This window comes from Lonchura striata, chromosome 35 (assembly GCF_050655825.1).
Source record: "Lonchura striata isolate lonStrDom1 chromosome 35, ASM5065582v1, whole genome shotgun sequence".
NCBI lineage: Eukaryota > Metazoa > Chordata > Aves > Passeriformes > Estrildidae > Lonchura > Lonchura striata.
In genome coordinates, this window is record NC_140737.1 from 2,887,906 (window position 1) to 2,906,330 (window position 18,425).

Consider the following 18,425-nt stretch of genomic DNA (forward strand, 5'->3'; position numbering starts at 1 on the left):
ATGTTAACTTTTGCAGAAGTAGCTGTAGTTGTGAAATAATAACTAATGCTTTTATTTTTGTAACTAACTGACAGTAATAACTCAGAGGTATTTGTGAAACAGCCAATGTTGATTTAAAGTACTTGTGGAAGTAGCTAAAACCGTCTGCATGGCCAGATAACATTTAAGGAACGGGTGTGATGAGGACCCTGCCGCTGATCCTTCGACTGTCAGGAACTGTCTCCTGCTGATGTGGAAACCCAGGTGTCCCAGGGTGAGGTTCTGGTGTTTGTATCCCCAGTTGTAGGTTCTGTTCATGTTTGATATTCTGTTCTGTGCTCTCAGAACTGACTCTGAAAGTGAAGGTTTGTTTTGTCTTGTTATCAGCTGTCTCACCTCCCCCCATGGTCTGTTCTCCACAAGAGGCTTGTGTGGGCTGGCTTGGCTTGCTTTTGCTGGCTTTGTTTGCTTGCTCTTGCTTCCGCTCTTGCCTTTGCTTTTTCCTGTTAGTTAGTTTAACTAGGCAGTCCAATTTTTTCCCTGGACTGTTTCTTTCCCTTTCCTTCTTCTGAATACCATCCAACCTGCTCTGGACTGGGACCTGGGAACCCCGAGGAGCACCGGGAGCCTGCGCTCTGTGATCTGCAGCAGCCATCCCCAGTGCCCAGAGCAATCCCCAGTGCCCAGACCCGGGCGACCACCCCCAGGAGAGACTTTCTGGATTTGTCATCTCTTCAGAGTGGTGAAAGAGTTTTGTTGTCATCTGGTGTTGTTCATTTTTTTTAGTGCTGGGGAGTGTTTTGTTTGTTAAATAAACAGGTTCTTTTCCACTTCTCTCAGAGAAAATTCTTCCCAAATCAGGTGGGTGGGGAGGAGCCGTGGGGGTTTGTTTTCTGGGGGCTCCTTCCAGAGGGTTGGGGGATTTGCATTCCAAGAGCACTCAGGGTTGCGGATTGAGGTTATGCCCAAGGGGATCTGGGGTTGGACAACACAGCTGGACTGAAGGTTAAAAATGTCCAAGGGGATCTGGGGTTGGAAAACAGTAACACCTAAAATTCTGCTGGGTTGGGAGACATCCAGGATTAAACCTGCTGGGTTGATGGATTAACATTCCATGAGCACTCAGGGTGTAGATATGTAATGTAGACTGTTTGAAAGTAAAAGGTACCTTGTATGTGAAAGTGAGTGAAAAATAGAAGTGAGTAAATGTAGATGAATGGAAGTATATATAATGTAGATTGTTTATTTTGAGCTTTACTTTATCTCCTTGGAGGCAGGTGGATTGTGTTGAATGGTATTGTGAGAGAAAGGACTTTTTGAGTAGTTGAAAGAAGGTGGTATTCAGGTTGTTAGAGAAAGTGGGAAACAGAGGCAGAGGACTTGTGAAGAAACGTGAGGAATGGACTATCACATCTAAAATGGGCAACACCAAAACACACCAAAGGAGTGTTGAAAAGGACTTGCCTAGAAAAATCAGCAAAAAGGAGTGACAAGGGAAACAGAGGGCAAGCCTGGATTGAGCACTGTACGCACCAGTGAGAAGATCACACGTACCTGCTGTGGGCAGCAACCCCACAGGCAGGGGAGGTGGGGGTATAAGCCATGCCAGACCTCTGTCATTCCTGTTTCTGTCTCTCATTTGTTGTCTTTTCCCTTCTGAGATAGCAGCAAGATCGTGTCACAAATGCTACAGAAAGTATTACACGGAAAGATACCAAAGTTCCTTTTTGGTACACACACCCATGTCAACAGCCACAGACCCACCCAAATTGAGTACCTGCAGGCAAAATGGGGAAAAACTGCAGTGTACCAGAATAGGCTGGCTTTAGACTATTTATTGGCTAATGAAGGGGTGTTTGTGGAAAGTTTAATATATCAGACTGTTGAAAATAGATGACAACGGGGAGGTCATCCTAGAAAAAAACAACCCAGACACCAATCCAAAAATGGGAAAACAGTGTTAAAAATTAACTGGTGGGGTAATGTATTGAGGCTGGGATGGTGGAATAAATGGGGATTCTTCCTTTTATGTGTTACAACTGTTATAAATGAAAATTTGTCCAGCCAAATTAATATGAAAAAATAAAATATTTATTTTGCAATCAAATTCTACCTGGCCAGCCACAAGGAAAGAACAGAGCCGAGCCCGGGGTCGGCCCTGGGTGTGCAACAAAGAGGTCAGCCTCAGCAGAGGTTTTTCTCTAAGCCCACACACCTCCATCCTGGCACAAGCGGTTTTTATAGGGAAAATTCTGCCTGAGGCCAAGATTTCGGCAGTCAGTCTTCTCTTCAGAGTCCACATGTTAATAAGATTTTCTGCTTTGGTGATGAGGGAGAACAATTCAGTGTCTGGAGTTTGTTGAATCCCTTGATGAAATTTACGGGAGGGAACGCTGCATTCACCTGTGTCTGCCCAAGGATTTCCATGATATCCATCTCGGGTCCTTCAGGCAGGGATCAGCACCGGGGGTTCCTGTATCTCCCCAGCCATGGCCCATCTCCTGGGGAGCCGCACCTTCTTACTTGTAAATCAGTTTCCAATATACACCCGGTCTCACCTGCGAGGGAGGGGGGGAATCCTAATACAAACGTGTAGAGTGTTACAGTGTTCTAACAAATCTAACAAATATTCAGTGTCACATATATCATATTAGAAATGGCACCAATTATATCTGCTACATATAACAGTATGGTAAATGTAGCTTTGTAGATAAAATGAAGCTTTAGTAGTAAAAAAGAAACTATGTATGTGTGTGTTGGGGGGGGGATTTAAGGAATGAGATACTCGCTTCAAGGAACACGCAAATTCTCCAGAGAAGAGCAATTTATGGTTTTCTTATTAGAAGAAGCTGGATTCTTCATGCCTTGCTCAGACTTGAAGACCCCGTGGGGATTAAAGAAAACAGTTGACATACAACAGACAGAGTTTTTTGTTTCAAATAGAATGTATGCATAACCATGAAGGATATATGAATATGCAACAGTGTATTGTGATTCCTTCATTCACAAGGTACATTCCTCTTGGCTTAAGTGCCTCAGAGCATCTGGACCTCAGATATTCTTTCTTTTTTATTGTCTTGTAATTGTCCTAACTCTAAATTTTTATCACTCTAATTCTATTCCTATTTTTTCACCATTTTATTATTACTAAACTTTTAAAATTCTAAAAATCAAATGATTGGCATTTTTCACAAATTCCTATCAGGAGACAGAGAACCCATTCATCATTTCAATGGCATCATTTGATTACAAGCTGTCCTCGGAATAAGAACCAACCAGACAGCTCCAGCTCCTGACCTTCCTGCCGACCAAGCCACTAAAATGAGGAACACAACATTTCACCAGGGGATGGGATCAGATTATCTGTGAGCAGAAAAAGGAGGAGTTTGTGGAAAACTAAATCTCTCAAACTGATGTTGGCAAAGAGAAGGGGAAAGTCCTGAAAAAGATAAAAGAGTAAATAGGAGATCAGTTTATGTATTGGTCCAAACATGGAAAGGATGGGAATGGGACACGGTTTCCTGGCTCCCCGGCAGACCAGGGGTTAAACGTTGGGTGTCTCCTGGATTTTCCCCGGAAAGGGCCCATCTCTGCACAGAGATACCTTTTTTCATTTGTAAATTAGGTCTTTCTTTCTCTGCCAACTGTGGTGTCTCCAGCCCCGGCTGCAGCCACTGCTCATTTAAAACTTGAAGATTCTTTTTCTACAAGCAAAACTGACTTGATGTATATTTTTCATAAGCACGAATTATTCCATAATATATATTACAATGGGGCTGCGGAGATGCCCCTGCAGATCCATGGGGATGCAGAGATCCCGCAGCTGGGAGCAGGGAGGCGTGGGGAAAGCTGCATTTAAGGCTCTGCACTGACTTCTCCTTCTCCTGCTCCGAGTCTTTGGAGTTTTCTGACAGAAATCTCTCCCCTGCCCCACCCACCCACAGGGCTTTGGGCAGGTTTCCCTTTAGGGGGGAAATCAAAGCGAAGCACTGATGCGCTAACGAGGGGCAGGAGAAGTGAGGCTCCTGGGCTTCCCGCAGAGGCGGAGGCACGGGAGGCGCAGGGCCGGGAAAGCCGTGGCGGGAGGCGCGGAGAAGTTTGTTTGTGTGGGCAGCTCAATCCCGGCTCGGGCCCGGGCCCGTGCCGGGGCTGTTCCTCATCTCCGGCTTTCCCCTCACGCAGCCCGGGGGCGCCGAGAGCGCGGGGCGAGGCGGGGCCGTGCGCAGAGCCCGCCCCGAGCTCGCTGCCATTGGCCGCCGGTGCCGTCAGTCGCGGTCGCGGCGCGCTGATTGGTGGGAGCGGGGCGCGGCGCGGCCCCGGCGGCGGGCTGAGGGCGGCCGTGGCCGCGCAGCGCCGCCATTGGCCGAGCGGCTGTGCGGGCCCGGCAGCGGCGGCAGCGGCCGGAGCGCGGTGAGGCGGCGGCGGCGGAGCTCGGAGGCGGCCCCGGCGCAGGTGGGAGCCGCGCTGGGCTCTGCGGGGGCTCGGGGCTGGCTGCGGGCGGAGGGGGCGGCAGGGGGCTCCGGCGGCTCGCCGGTGCCGTGTCCGGCCCGTGCCGGCCCCGGGCTGAGGGCGCTGCGGGAGCGGCTGCCCGCGGTCTCCTTCCCGCCGGGGCCGGGCAGGAGCCGCTGCCGGAGCAGCGCTGGCTCGGCCCGGCTGCTGTGGGTGGGACAGAGGGGCTGCCCCGCGGCCGGGAGCGGGCGGGGAAATTCCCGTCGCCGGAGGTTCGTGTGCCCGGCGGAGAGCGAGGAGTCCTGTCAAAGTGACTTTATTGCCGAGCAGGGGCAGAGGCCGTGGGGCATTTGCCGTGCGCTCTCTGCCGTGGCTGTAGTCCGCAGCCTCCTTTTTATCCTCATTTTCCCGGCCGATCTCCCTCTGCCTTTGCCCACCGGCTGAGATCCTTGGCAGGTTCCGACTTCCCGATGTGCCTGGAGCCTGTCCTCGTTAATGTGCACCCTCCTTTTGTAGAACAGCCGATATTCATGGCTCTGTTAAGTCTTTGTTCTCCTCCTCGAAGTTCGGGAATGCAGCGGGACTTTGAGCAGCTGTCTGGGTCAATTTGGAACATTTATTGGACCTGATGGTTTCTCCCCTTATCTACAGGTGCCCGGCCCTATCTCCAGGCAGATTCACTCCTTGACTCTGTTTTGTTCTTCCCGGGTCCTCTTTGGTTTTGGGATTATTCTCGGTGCCCTCATTCCCTGTCCTTTTGTAGCCGTTTGTGGATCAGGAGGCCTGGCTGCCACCTGCCTGCCCTGGCTCAGCTGCTGGATGAGCTGCACTGCCAAGGTGTGGAGCATGGTAAAAAGATGAGAGTTGCTGCAGCACAGAAGAAGAGAAGCCGCATTCCTTTAACCCCTGGTCTGGTGGGGAGCCAGGAAAGCGTGTCCCATTTCCATCCTTTCCGTGACTGACCAATACATAAACTGCTCTCCTATTTCCTTTGTTATCCTTTTCACCACTTTTCACTTGTCATCTCTTACCAGCAGTAGTTTGAGTAATTTAGTTTTCCACAAACTCCTGTTTTTTCTGCTCACAGATAATCTGATCCCATCCCCTGGTGAAATGTTGTGTTCCTCATTTCAGTGGATTGGTCGGCAGGAAGGTCAGGAGCTGGAGCTGTCTGGTTCGTTCTTCTTTTGAGGACCGCTTGTAATGTAATGATGCCATTGAAATGATAAATGGGTTCTCTGTCTCCTGATATGAATTGGTTCGGGTTCTCAGGGGCTGGTCCATGGTGTTGTAGGATTTCTTCTGGTGGCCATTAATCTTTTCCCCATTTTTGGGTGCTCCCTTCAGCTGGGACTCCATCAATTGACCGCTTTTTTCTAATTACATCATCAAATACTTGAATTCCAACTGATTTTCCTGAACTTGTTCTAGCAAAAACCCCAGTGCTCTGATACACCCTGTACAGCACATACAGTGACAGCAGATGTTGGAGTGGGCAGAGGGATGATCCCCCCCTTATTTTAGTGAAGTTTTCCCAACATTCTCCATTTGCTGTTTCCCTTTGCAGCTTCAGCCATTTCTGTTGCAGAGTCAGAGATCCTCAGCATGGGCTCTGCCTTCAGCTGTGCAGATTCCATCTGTGCAAGCAGGCAGAGCTTGGGGTGAGGGGCAGAGGGAATCAGCCAATTCCTGCCCCAGGCAAGAAGAGCCAGGTACCTTGTCCTCACTTTGCCCCTGCAGTGCTAATTTGCATTTCTAAAGCTCCTATCCAGGCTACCTGTTTAAACATTAAGGGGTCACCTTTAAATCTCTTCTAGTGATGCAGCCTAAAGGTGAACTTTGAAAAACCCAGATCAAAATTTTTGTATCTTTTACAGCTTCACAAAAACATAGAGAAAAAGGCTCAAGGTAATTCAGTTTTTTCTACTTCCTCTCGGAAGAAAAACTCATTCTCACATCCTTTACCCAAACCTAAGCACTATATAGAAGTATGAGTAATAAAAAAATACTCTAATGCTCTAAACTTTGCACTGAAACTTCAGGAAAAAGAAAAACTTCACTAATCTTTTTAGTGTTAGAGTCGAGGCATTCCTTGATTCTGGCCAGGATGTGCAACAAAAATCATTCCATTCCCACATAGCCCAGGTGTGCAGAGAAAATAGTTCCATTACATGCGGGTTTTACTAGGTTTTCCCCAAATTTGTGCAGTCTGAAGCAATCTAAATCAACTGGTTTAATATTCTGTAGTTTCAAGTTGTGCAGTTTATATTATTTGGTTTCCTATTGGACCCGGATTTATTGGTTTGTGCTGTTAATGAGGTGGGAAGTGCTGGATTTCCTTCTCAGCCTTTTGCAGACCAGGTGTCTGCAGCCCTGCCGGGGGCAGTGTCTGGGGTAGATGTTGGTTGCTGTTTGCTGCTGGGGTTGATGTTTTGCTGCTGGTCGTTATCTTTGTGGGTCTCTTTTGGGCCATTACCAGTGTGTTGAGATGTTAAATTCATCTCCACTGAGTGGTGTAACATCCCTTAACAAAACCTTTAACATTTGTTTCCCCAAGGCCAAGGCAAAGCAAGCCTGAGTAGAGAAATCAAAGGTTAACAATGTTCAAGTCTATGAGCTGGTCTATTTTCCATGGATGCACTGGCAGGCAGGGCAGTGTGTGAGTGTGAGTGAGAGCCACAGTGGAATTGTCCCGGTGTGTCCCCAGCAGCTGTGGCAGTGCAGGCCCAGCGAGCACTGAAGCTGCAGCAGTGGCAGCAAGGGCTGGCCCCGGTGGCTGGAGCTGCCCAAGGAGGGTGGCCAGGCCGAGGATTTCAGCAGAGGAGGTGTGGGCAGGCCCAGGGCCTTGCCCCGCTGTGGAGCCCTGGCTGCTGCTGCGCTGCCTTCAGTGCAGGCTCAGGGGGGCCTCCCATCCTCCTGCTGCAGGCGGGAAGTGCAAATCTCCGGGGCTGCAGAGACCTGGAGCCCAGGCTGAGGGGTCCCCCCGTGTTCAGCTGTGCTGGCGGCTGTTTCTGGCCTCGGGGCCCCTTGGCATGGGCCACGCCACTTGGCCACCAGTGGTGCTGCTTTGCACTCCTTAGGCAGAGCCCATGTCCTGCTTGGATGTTGGCAACAGCAAAGTGCCAAGGCAGGCTCTGTGCCAGCCCAGCTTCCTGGGGGAGAGATTGCACCAGAGACAGGATTCTGGCCACAGACTGCTTTAAATGTGCATCCCTTATCTGCACCCTGCACTAGGTGGAGAATTCCCAGGGTAAGGAATTCCCGAGATCAAGTGCAAGGGAAATAATTTAGTATCTGCCCTGGGTCTGGCTCTTCTTCTTGCCCAAGCCAATGGCAAAAGCTGTACCCATGGCATCTTGGTCTCTATCCCCAGCTTCCAAAGGTGTTTCTTTCTTTCCCCATTCATTCTTTGTACCCAGCCTGAGCTGTGGGGGTGCCAGGGGTTCTGGAGGTCCCACTGTATTCCTAAAGCTTCCATAAGCCCCTGGAGGATCTTTCCTGGAGAATGAGTTCTGCTTGTCTGAGTCTGTTTCTTCCACAATCCCTTTTATATTAATTACTTCTTTTACAGATACCTTAATAAGTGATCCAGTGGTTGCTGAGCAATCAGAATTGCTTTTGCCCCACTGTTAGGTGAGATGGTGTCACCAGAAGATATTGAAGCCTTCCTGCTCAGGGCATTTCAGTGCCAGACTCTTACAAGCACACACAGCTGTGCTGGTTGAGCTGACCATGGGGGGTAACCTGCGCTTTGTCTGATTCCCTTTCCTCAATAACAGCGTGTCGTGGAAGTCTTTTCCCTTCTGCTGCCCCTGAAGAGCCATCCACAAACACATTTTCTCCATTTTCAGACGAAGACTGAGTGTTCTCCAGGGCTCCAGTGTGGTGGGTCCCCGGTGGGATGGGAGCTCAGAGAGCCCTGACAATCCATGTCCATGCAGGGGTGGACTTGCTGCTGCTGAGGGTGCTGCTGTCTGTGCTTGCAGTGTCCTTGTGGGCTGCAGCTGGAGCCCTGACTCCTTCCCAGGGGCTGTTTGGGTGGGCTCTGCCCTGGCCAGGAGGGCAATGCCTCTGCCAGGTGCTTGTGGCCGACCCCGTCATGTCCTGGGTGCTGGGGCCCCCTTGGGCCCTGGGGTTGATCCCTCAGGGGCTGTGGGAACTCTGCCGTGGCCTTTGCCTTCAGCTTGGCCTTTTGCTCATCCCTTCTTGCCTTCAGCTGCTGTGCCTTTGTGCCCAAGTGCTGCAGGGCTTCTTCTGCCAGTCCTGCAGGCCCGGTCACTGCCTGTGGGTGCTCATCCTCTGAGAGCTGCTGAGCTTTCTGCAAAACCTTTCCTTTCTGCAGGGACCCAAAGCAAATCCTGCACAGAAAATCCTGATCCTTCCATGTGCACTCTGCATTTCCCAGCTGTTCCTTTGTGTTCCCCGTTGTGCTCAGGGTCCCTGCCCAGCCCGTGTGGCAGAGCCGGTGCCTGTCCTGCCGCAGTGTCCAAAGGCGGCCCCCCCGGCGGGCAGGGCCGGCAGCTCCCCGGGGCCGGGCAGCGGCCGGGGCGTCCCGCAGCCTCCTGGGGGCCGGGGGCCACTGCCGGCCCTGCCCGGGGCTGGTGGGGTCAGGCAGCGCCCGGCGCTGAGCCCCGGCTGCCCCACAGCCCCGGCCCGGCCCCGCAGCTCCCCACAGGCCCCAGCCCGTGCTCCCGGTGCCGCACCTCTGCGCCCGGTGCTGCCGCTGCCACCGCAGAGAAACCCCTGGCATCCTGACCTCCTGCTTTTCTTGTCTTGGGCAACTGGGACTTCAAAATATTAGCTGGCAAATTGTGAGGTTAAGACTCTGTGGAAAAACATCCCAATCCAGAGTATTTTTCTCTTCCTCCTCTTTGCTATCATCCTTTTTCTTACCACACAGATTCCTCCTGCTGCTTCTTGCCAGAACCATATTGCTGCACACTCCCCTTCACCTGATTCCTTCCCAGGACACGAATACCATCCATCCCCTGTTGTCTAAATGCCTTCTCCACTTTCCTTGTTGCCTCCCTGGGTGTCCATGTCCTTAATTAGCTCTGGGGGAATGTGCAAACTACCTCAACATTCTCCCAAGGGACCCTTCAGAGACATTTTGGGATCATCATCCCTTTGGCTAGGCCCCCTCCCTGGCTTTCCCTTTTCTCCCCTCCATGGGTGCCCTGCCATGTTCACTCCCCGAAGATCCCGGGCACTCACTGATGAGATTTTCAGTGCTCTCTCCCTGCTGACTCTTCACAGACCCCCCTGATGTGTCACTCGTCTGTCTCCTGATCACTCCCGGGTCCCCAATCAATCCCCGGTGCCGCCGCCAGCCAAGGGAGCTGATCACCCAAAGTGGGTGAGGCACCTTCAGCTGCCCTCCCTGCCCGCTGCCCTGGAGGGTGGAAGGAATTCGGGATGAGCCCCAGGGTGTGCGGAAAAATTGACATCACCAGACGATTCTGTCCACAGAGCAGACAGAGGAGTCCTGTAAATGTAATTTCATTCCTAAAAATGGGAGAGGCCATGGGACATTCCCCATGGGATATCTCCAATTGTTGGAGGACACAGTCTCTTTTTCATCTGAACTTTCTTGGCCACATCTCCCTGTGCTCTCCCCACTGGCTGAAGCACTTGACAGGTACAGACTTCCCAATCCACCTACTACATACCTTGATATGTTCCCTGCTGTTATATAGCAAACGATATTCATGGCTCTGTTAAGTCTTTGTTGTTCTTCTGGAATTTCATGAATAGGGAAGGACCTTGGCTGAGCAGCAGTTTGTGTCATCAATTGATAACATTTTCTGAAACTGATGGTGTCTCCTGTCATTTCCTTTTTTACAGCTCCCTGGCCCTATCTCCGAGCAGATTCAGAGCATCTGTTTGTAAAGACACTTTCCTGTTGTTCCTTTCATGGGGTCCCCCGTTTGTGGGACATCCCCCCTGGAGCAGGGTGTCCCCTCTGTGCTGCAGCCCCAGGGCTCGGGCAGAGCTCAGCCAATCAGAGCCCGCGGCGCTGATGACTCACCAGTTGCCAGGCAGACTCGCAGCTCCCCGCGTTCCCCACCTGGACCCACCTGCGCCCCCCCTCGGCCCCATGGCCCCGCGAGGGGAATTTGGGGAGGTGGGAGTGGGGCAGCGCCAAGGCCGGGCCCCCCCGCGCTGTCCTGGCGGGAGCGGCTGCAGTGGGGACCGAGTGCGGGCGGGAGCGGCCGAGAGCCCAGCGCTGCCCCAGCCCGACCTGCCCCAGCTCCATCCCTGCCCCTGCGCTGGGATGCGGTGGGTCTGGGGGGAAGAGGGAGCCGGCAGTGGGTGCTGGGCCTGGGGGCAGGAGGAGAAGGGAAGGAGAAGCAGGCTTGAGGAACAGAATGGTCAAACGGTGCAGGTGGCATGAGAAGGTGGGATTGTGCAGGAGAAGGAGGAATAGCAGGAGGAAGAGGAGTGTGAGGAAGAGTAGAGACACAAGAGGAGGAGGAGAAGGAGCAGAAAGAGGAAGTAGCAGAAGGTTCCACCACTCCCTGTGTCTGCAGCCTCCCCCAGCCCCAGGAGCGCTGCTCCCTCCACATGCAGCAGGTGACTGTGGAAGTGGATCCATGATTTTCACGGGGTGAATCTTGGTGTTTCTGAGCTTGCTTGGGCTAAATGTTGGTGCTTTGGTTTTATGTGGCAGCTGAATCTTTATATTTTGGAGGAGGTTTTTGCTGAGCTGTGATGTTTGGGGAGGTTTTGATTTGTGTCTTAAAGTTTGTGGGATTTTTGGGCTGAATCTTGGTGTTTTGGAGGTTCTTACAGACACAAGATTCCCAATGACTTCCTGAGATGAACTTGGGAAGAAGGAACTTCCAGTCCAAGCAGCTCTCCTCTTGTTTTTCCCTCAAACCAGGATTTGTCATTCCCTGGGTGTGGCTGGATGGAGGAGGAGGAAAAGCCCCGGAGATGCTGCAGGAGGAGGAGCTGCAAACCCAGCCCAGGGAGCTTCAGGTAGGAAAGAGCCCCCCTGAGCCAGGAAGGCGGGCGGAGATCCAGGCGGAGCTCGGAGCTGGTGGAGAAGCCTCATGGCAGGGAGAAGCCCCACAAGTGCTTGGAATGTGGGAAGGGTTTCAGCTGGAGCTACCAACTGATCGAGCACCAGAGGATCCACACTGGGGAGAGGCCCTACGAGTGTGGGGAGTGTGGGAAGAGGTTTCGGACCAGCTCCCATCTCCTCCTCCATGAGCGGATTCACACAGAGGAGAGGCCCTTCCGCTGCCCCGACTGCGGGAAGGGCTTCAAGCACAACTCCTACCTCACTGTGCACCGGCGCATCCACACTGGGGAGAGGCCCTACGAGTGTGGGAAGTGTGGGAAGGGTTTCAAAGACATGTCTGTCCTGAATGAGCACCAGGTGGTCCACACTGGGGAACGGCCCTTTGAGTGCTTGGAATGTGGGAAGAGCTTTGGGAGGAGGTCAGGCCTGAGAAAACACCAGCGCATCCACACTGGGGAGAGGCCCTACATGTGTGGGGAGTGTGGGAAGAGGTTTCAGACCAGCTCCAATCTCCTCAGACACGAGCAGATTCACACAGAGGAGAGGCCCTTCCGCTGCCCTGACTGCGGGAAGGGCTTCAAGCAAAACTCCCACCTCACCATGCACCGGCGCATCCACACCGGGGAGAGGCCCTACGAGTGTGGGGAGTGTGGGAAGAGGTTTCGGACCAGCTCCCATCTCCTCCTCCATGAGCGGATTCACACAGAGGAGAGGCCCTTCCGCTGCCCCGACTGCGGGAAGGGCTTCAAGCACAACTCCTACCTCACCGTGCACCGGCGCATCCACACTGGGGAGAGGCCCTACGAGTGTGGGGAGTGTGGGAAGAGCTTTCGGACCAGCTCCAGTGTCCTCCTACATGAGCGGATTCACACAGAGGAGAGGCCCTACCGCTGCCCCGACTGCGGGAAGGGCTTCAAGCGAAACTCCCACCTCACTGAGCACCAGCGCATCCACACCGGGGAGAGGCCCTACAAGTGTGGGAAGTGTGGGAAGAACTTCTCCATGAGCTCAAACTTGACCCAGCACCAACAGAGGCACCACTAAGGGAAGCCCTGTAAGTGCTCAGAGTGAGGGAAGAGCTTGAAGTGAGGGAAGAGCTTGGTGTGCTGCTGCAGCTCCATCCCCCATGGGAGGATCAGGCCTGGATGATCCCCAGTGACCCCCGTTGGGCAGAGCCCTGATGATCCGTGTTCCTGGTGATCCCTGTTGGGTGTGGGGAAGGTGTTGGCTTTTTCTCCTTGTGCTGCTGTGATTTTGGTGGGTTCCCATGGATGGGGGATGGGAGGTGAGTGGGGGTCCTGGTGCACTGGGGGGGCTCATGGCTCGGGGGGTCCCAGTGCTTTTGGGGGGATCGGTGAAGAGGGGAAGCAGGTATTGGGGGGGTCCCAGTAAACTGGGGGAGACCCTGATGATAACAGGGGGTCCTGGGAGATAACGGGGCGGGTGGGGGGGGGGGGGGAAAGACCAAACCCTAAGGGACTCCCCTGGTGCTGGTGAACCCCCCAAGCCCCCTCAGTGCTTGGGGTCCCCCCCAGTCACAGCACTGTTCCTGGGGGTCCCACAGCTCTGGGGGGATCAAAGGGGAGGGGATGGAACCTCCGTCATGGGTGGGGGACACAAAGGGGAATCCAGGCCCAGTGCTTGGGGGGGTCAGAGCACGAGGGGGACCCGGTCCCTGTCCCGGTGCATGGGGGTGGTGCTGCCCGGGGGTACCGGTGCCTGGGGGGTTCCCAGGGTTTGAGGGGGGTTCGGTCCCTATCCCGGTGCCTGGTGAGGGGGGGACAGTGCCCGGGGGGCTCCCACTGCTCGGTAATTGGGGGGTGTCGGAATCCAGGACATTCCTCTGGCTGCCAGGATGGCTCGAGACCCTGGCAGTGGGCTCAGAGACCTTGGCACGGTGTCAAGAACAACAGTGGCTTTGGTTTTAGCCCCTGGAGAAAATTGCCAACTTTGTATGAGGAATTACAAAATACAAGGGTTTGAGTAGCGTGGTAGGTGAATTAACACAGGGTGGAAAAGTAAAATTTTAGGGTTTTACAATACGGGGTTTAAGGGAAGAAGATGGAGGGATTTGGGCGTGTCCTGACTTTCTTCTCCTTCTTCTTGCCCTCCATGTCTTGCTGAGATGATGACACTATTCTATTCACTGTCCAACATAAATTATAGATATTGGCACGTTAATGTAAACACAGTACAGGTAGTTTTTAGTGTAAAAGGCAAACAGCGCCCTGAGGGCAGGGAGGCTGCCACAGACCGAGCTGCCAGACAGAGCTCAGCAGAGCAGACAAAGCGTGTTAGAGACAAGGGAAAATAAACGGCCCTGAGAAGCAAAGCTCCACATCTCGACTCCTTCTCTGCCCGCGTGGGCTGGGAGAAAAGGACTTTTCACAATCTCGGGGTCATCTCGACCACCAGAAAACTGAGGGAGGGTTTCCACTCGTCCCAGTGCCCGGTGAGGGGGGGTCAGGGCTCGACGGGGTTCGGGGGCACTGAAGGGGGTGCGGGTGCGGTTTTTGGGGGGTCCTGGCACCCCCCTGGGCAGGGTCAGTGCTCAGCAGCGGGGGCTGCCTGGGGACCCCCCCGGCCCCCAAATCCCAGCCGGGTCTCCTGCAGGGCACTGAGGGGAGGCTCGTTCACCCCCCTGCCCCCACCAGCGTCGCCACACGCCTTCCCAAAGTGTCCCCAAGTGCTCCCAAAGTGCCATCAGGATGTCCCCGAGTCTCTGCAGAGGTGACACCGGCCTGATTACAGCCCAGTGGTGATGTTGCTCTGTGCATAGCAGCCTCGGGATGTCCTCCAAGGCTCTTTGGCACTGCTCGGCCACCACGCGGCCACCGTGGCCAGGAGAGGGACAGAAGAAGAGGGTGTTGATGTCCCCAAGTGTCCCCAGCAGGTGACGCGTGGCCAGGCGGGCACTGGCCTCCCACAGCTGCTCAGCCTCGGTCACTGTGGCCACCAAGGCCACACGGAAATCAGGGGACACCTCCATTGTCCCCTCCAGGGCAGCCTCGATGTCCCCGAGCCGGCGCTGCAGCTCCCGGGGGAACGCGGTGGCTTCGTCACACGCGGCCACCAAGTCCCCCAGCAGCCCCAGGTGCAGCTCCAGCCGCTGTCCGCTCCTGGTGGCCGCATCCCTGCAGGCATCGCGGAGCTTGGTGGCCCCCTTGGCCAGCCGGGCCCAGCTGTCCATGAGCCTGTCCAGGACACACTGCCAGGCACTGGCCAGGGCTCTCACATCGGCCCAGGTGGTCCCTGGGGTGTCCCCGAGGTGGGCCAGGGTCCAGCCCAGGGAGGGGACAGGGCGGTGGCCCAGGGAGGGGACAGGGCGGTGGCACAGGTAGGGGACACGGTAGTGGCGCAGGGCGTCCTGGAGGTGAAAGATCAAGGTCCCCACAGCCACGCGCAGGAACTCTGGGGACACGGCCAGCAGCACGTCCCTGTGCGGCCTGGCCACGGTGGCCATCAGTTCTCTCAGGGTGGCCACCAGCTTGCCCAGTGTGGCCACCACGGCCACCATCGCCTCCAGCAGCTGGTGGGGGGACAGCTTGGGAGGGGACAAGGGAGGTGTCAGGGACCTGGTGGCACTTGTGGCCTCCTACAGTGGCCCCTGTGCCCTCCCAGGGTTCCATTGTCCCCTCCCTGGAGGGCTCTGCTGTCCCCTCTGTCCCTTTGCCACCCCCTCATCCCCCACTGTCCCTCCCTGTTCCCTCCTGCCACCTTCAGTCCCCTCCACCCCTCTGCCCCCCCCCCGTGTCCCCACTGTCCCCTCCTGCCACGCCTCTGTCCCTCTGCCACCCGTGTGCCCCCAGTCCCCTCCCGCCCCCAAGCCGGGATTGTCGCACCTCGTGGGGCTCCATGGCTGCTGGGGACACTCCGGGGAGGGGACACGGCCGGGTACACTTGGGGACACGCGGGAACATGGCTGGGGAGGGAAAACAGGAAGAGGTGACATCATCGCCCCGGCCCCGCCCCACCTTTGGCCGCTTTTGGGGAGTCCTGAGGAGATTTTGGGGAAGTCCTAGGTGAGCTTTAGGGGGTCCCAGGTGAGGGTTTGGAGGGTCCCAGAGGAGAATTCCCAATGATTTGTGGTTTCCCAGCTGCCCAGGTGAGGTCTGGGGGTCCCAGGAGAAGTTTGGGGGTCTCAGGTGAGAGTTTGGGGGGTTCCAGGTGAGGTTTGGGGGTCCCAGGTGAGGTTTGCAGGGTCCTGAGGAGATTTTGGAGGGGTGCAGGTGAGCTTTAGGGTGTCCCAGGTGAGAATTCCCAAAGATTTGGGGGTTCCCAGGTGAAAACAGCTCCGGGGGACCGAGGGGGGAGGGGCTGGGGAGGTTTCGGGGTGTGTCCCATGGGTGGGGGAGGGGCGGTGAGGGAGGGTCTGGGGGAATTTGGGGGGGTGGGTGGGGGCAGGACGAACCCCCAGACACTGACCCCGCCCCCTTGGGCCCCGCCCCGTGTTTTAGCCCCGCCCCTCGCTGCTGGACACGCCCACCGAGCGCCCCGCCCCCTCAGGCCCCGCCCCTCCCCATTCCCAGCTCCGCGTTCTGGGCCCGCCCCCCCTGAGGCCCCGCCCCGAATCAACCTTGGCCCCGCCCCATAGTAGATAGTTTTATCAATGGAAACCAAGAATCGCCACAAATCGACCCAAAATTTCAAACCCAGGCTAGTGGGGGAGCAGGACCACACCTGTGATGTCACGGGGGAGGGGCCAGGTGGGATTTTTAGGGGGTTCTAGGTGGGCTTTGGGGGGGGTCCAAATGAGTTTGGGGGGTCCCTGGTGTTCCTGGGTGGGTCCAAGTGGGTTTTGGGTGGGCCCAGGTGGTTTTTGGGGGGATCCAGGTGTCCTTGAGGGAGGTTCAGATGTCCCAGGGGTGATCCAGGTGTCCCTGAGGCATTTCCAGGTGTTTTTGGGCGTGTCCCAGGTGTTTTTTGGGGGAATCCAGGTGTGCCTGGGGGTTCCTGCTGTGTTCAGGAGGCATCCAGGTGTGCCTGGGAGGGGTCTCAGGTATCCTGGGGGCAGTTCCAGGTGTTCCTCCATGGCTCCAGGTGTTTTTTGGAGGGATCCTGGTGTCCTGGGTGGATCCAGGTGTGTCTGGGCGGGGTGCAGATGCCCAGGTGTTCTGGGAACTGGTGATCCAGGTGGGCAGGCACCCCAACATCTGGGTGGGCTGGGACTCAGGTATGAGGGATCTAGGTGAGAGGAAAGCAGGTGTGAGGGTTCCAGGTGCCCAGGTGTGGGTGGGACCTGGTTATCCAGGTGTGATGTCACCTGGTTATGACATCACCCACCTACCCAGGTGTGACATCACCTCTCCACTCAGGTGTGGTGTCACCTGGTTATGACCTCCCCCCCACCCAGGTGTGACATCACCAGCTCACCTGGCCATGACATCACCTGTCCACACACCCCTCCTGCCCAGCTGTGACATCATCCAGATGTGTGACCTCCAGGCTCATCTGGGCGTGACATCACTGTCGTGCCCACCTGTCCCCTCCCCTGTCACCTCTCCAGCCCACCAGGTGTGATGTCACCAACTCCACCAGGTGTGATGTCACTCCACCAGGTGTGATGTCACTAAATCCACCAGGTGTGATGTCACCTCACCAGCTGTGATGTTCCCCCCCGTCCCCAGGTGTCTCATCCCCCATATGTGATAATGTCACGCACGTGACATCACCGTGTCCCTGCACAGGTGGCTCTGTGTCCCTGCACCCACCCAGGTGTGACATCACCTGTGCCAAGGTGTGACATCCGTCCCTAGCTGTAACATTACCTGTGCCCAGGTGTCACCCAGGTGTTACTCAGGTGTTACTGAGGTGTGATGTACCTGTGTCCAGGTGTGCCAGGTGTCACTCAGATGTGGCTCAGGTGTCACTCAGGTGTCACTCAGATGTGGCTCAGGTGTTGCTCAGGGGTCACTCAGGTGTCACTCAGGTGTCACTCAGGTGTACCATGTGTCACCCAGGTGTCACTCAGGTGTGCCAGGTGTCACTCAGGTGTCACTTAAGTGTGCCAGGTGTCGCTCAGGGGTCACTCAGGTGTCACTCAGGTGTCACTCAGGTGTGCCATGTGTCATCCAGGTGTCACTCAGGTGTGCCAGCTGTCCCCGCACAGGTGTCCCGGTGCCTGACGAAGCCGTCCCTCCACACGAAGGTGCGCTCGCAGGTGCTGCGGGTGCAGGGCCGCAGCCCGGGGTGGGTTCCATGTCTCGGCAGCGCTGTTTCATCCCGAAGCGCTCGCGGCGCTGCGCGCAGGTGAAGGCCGCGGGCCCAGGTGCAGGTTCAGGCGCCGCTCGCGCTGCGCTGCGAGAACGCCTTCCCGCAGTGGCACAAAACACCTCGGCCGAGCTGCACCAGCTCACCTGGGCGGCAGGTGAGGGCTGCGAGGGGCGGGACCCGCCCCCGCCATGCGGGGCGCGCTGCGGGCGGCTCCGGGATTCGCCGTCCGGGCGGGTCTGCGCGAAATTCCCGAATATTTGTGTGCGATTCCGGCGGTTCTGTGCAAAATGCCCAGCTCTTTGTGCGAAATTCTGCCGGTTCTGGTGGAAATTTTCTTTTGTGTATTAGGACTTTCTTTCTGCTGCCATCTGTGGTTTTGCAATCTTTCCCCGGCTGCAGCTTGTGGTCTTTTATAACTTTGAGAATATTTTTATACAAGCACAACTTATTACCTGTACACTTTACGTAAGCACGAATAATTCCATAACATATATTACAGTAGGGCTGCAGAAATCCTCCTGCAGATCCATGGGGATGCAGAGATCCCCTGTTGGAATCTGTGGTATTGATGGTTCCAAGATTGTAGGAAGTCTCTGTCAGCCCTGCTGCCAAAGAAGAAGTAATAAATCGTCTGTGCTGGTTTCAAGGTTGTTTATTCTGTTTATCTCTAACATGTTCTGCTGCCCTGCCGCAGCTCTGTCCTGCAAGGCAGCGTGTGGGGCTCTGTCCTCAGTGGGATGTTACAAACATTAAATAC

The 18,425-nt window shown here is 55.4% G+C and overlaps 2 protein-coding genes across 2 annotated transcripts in view; both read left to right on the forward strand.

The window, feature by feature from the left end:
• LOC144247634 (uncharacterized) overlaps window positions 1-13,787 on the forward strand; it is a 748,886-nt gene extending 735,099 nt beyond the window's left edge. The window contains exon 3 of the mRNA XM_085565290.1: window positions 11,312-13,787. The gene's annotated coding sequence lies outside the window, so the exon portion shown is untranslated. The remainder of the gene's footprint in view (window positions 1-11,311) is intronic.
• The window catches only part of LOC144247632 (uncharacterized), a 375,628-nt gene extending 361,841 nt beyond the window's left edge, over window positions 1-13,787 (forward strand). Inside the window, 1 exon segment of the mRNA XM_085565237.1 lies at window positions 11,563-13,787. Within this exon segment, the coding sequence (XP_085421363.1) occupies window positions 11,563-12,499 (937 nt within the window). The 3' untranslated portion in view covers window positions 12,500-13,787.
• Window positions 13,788-18,425: the final 4,638 nt, after the last annotated feature.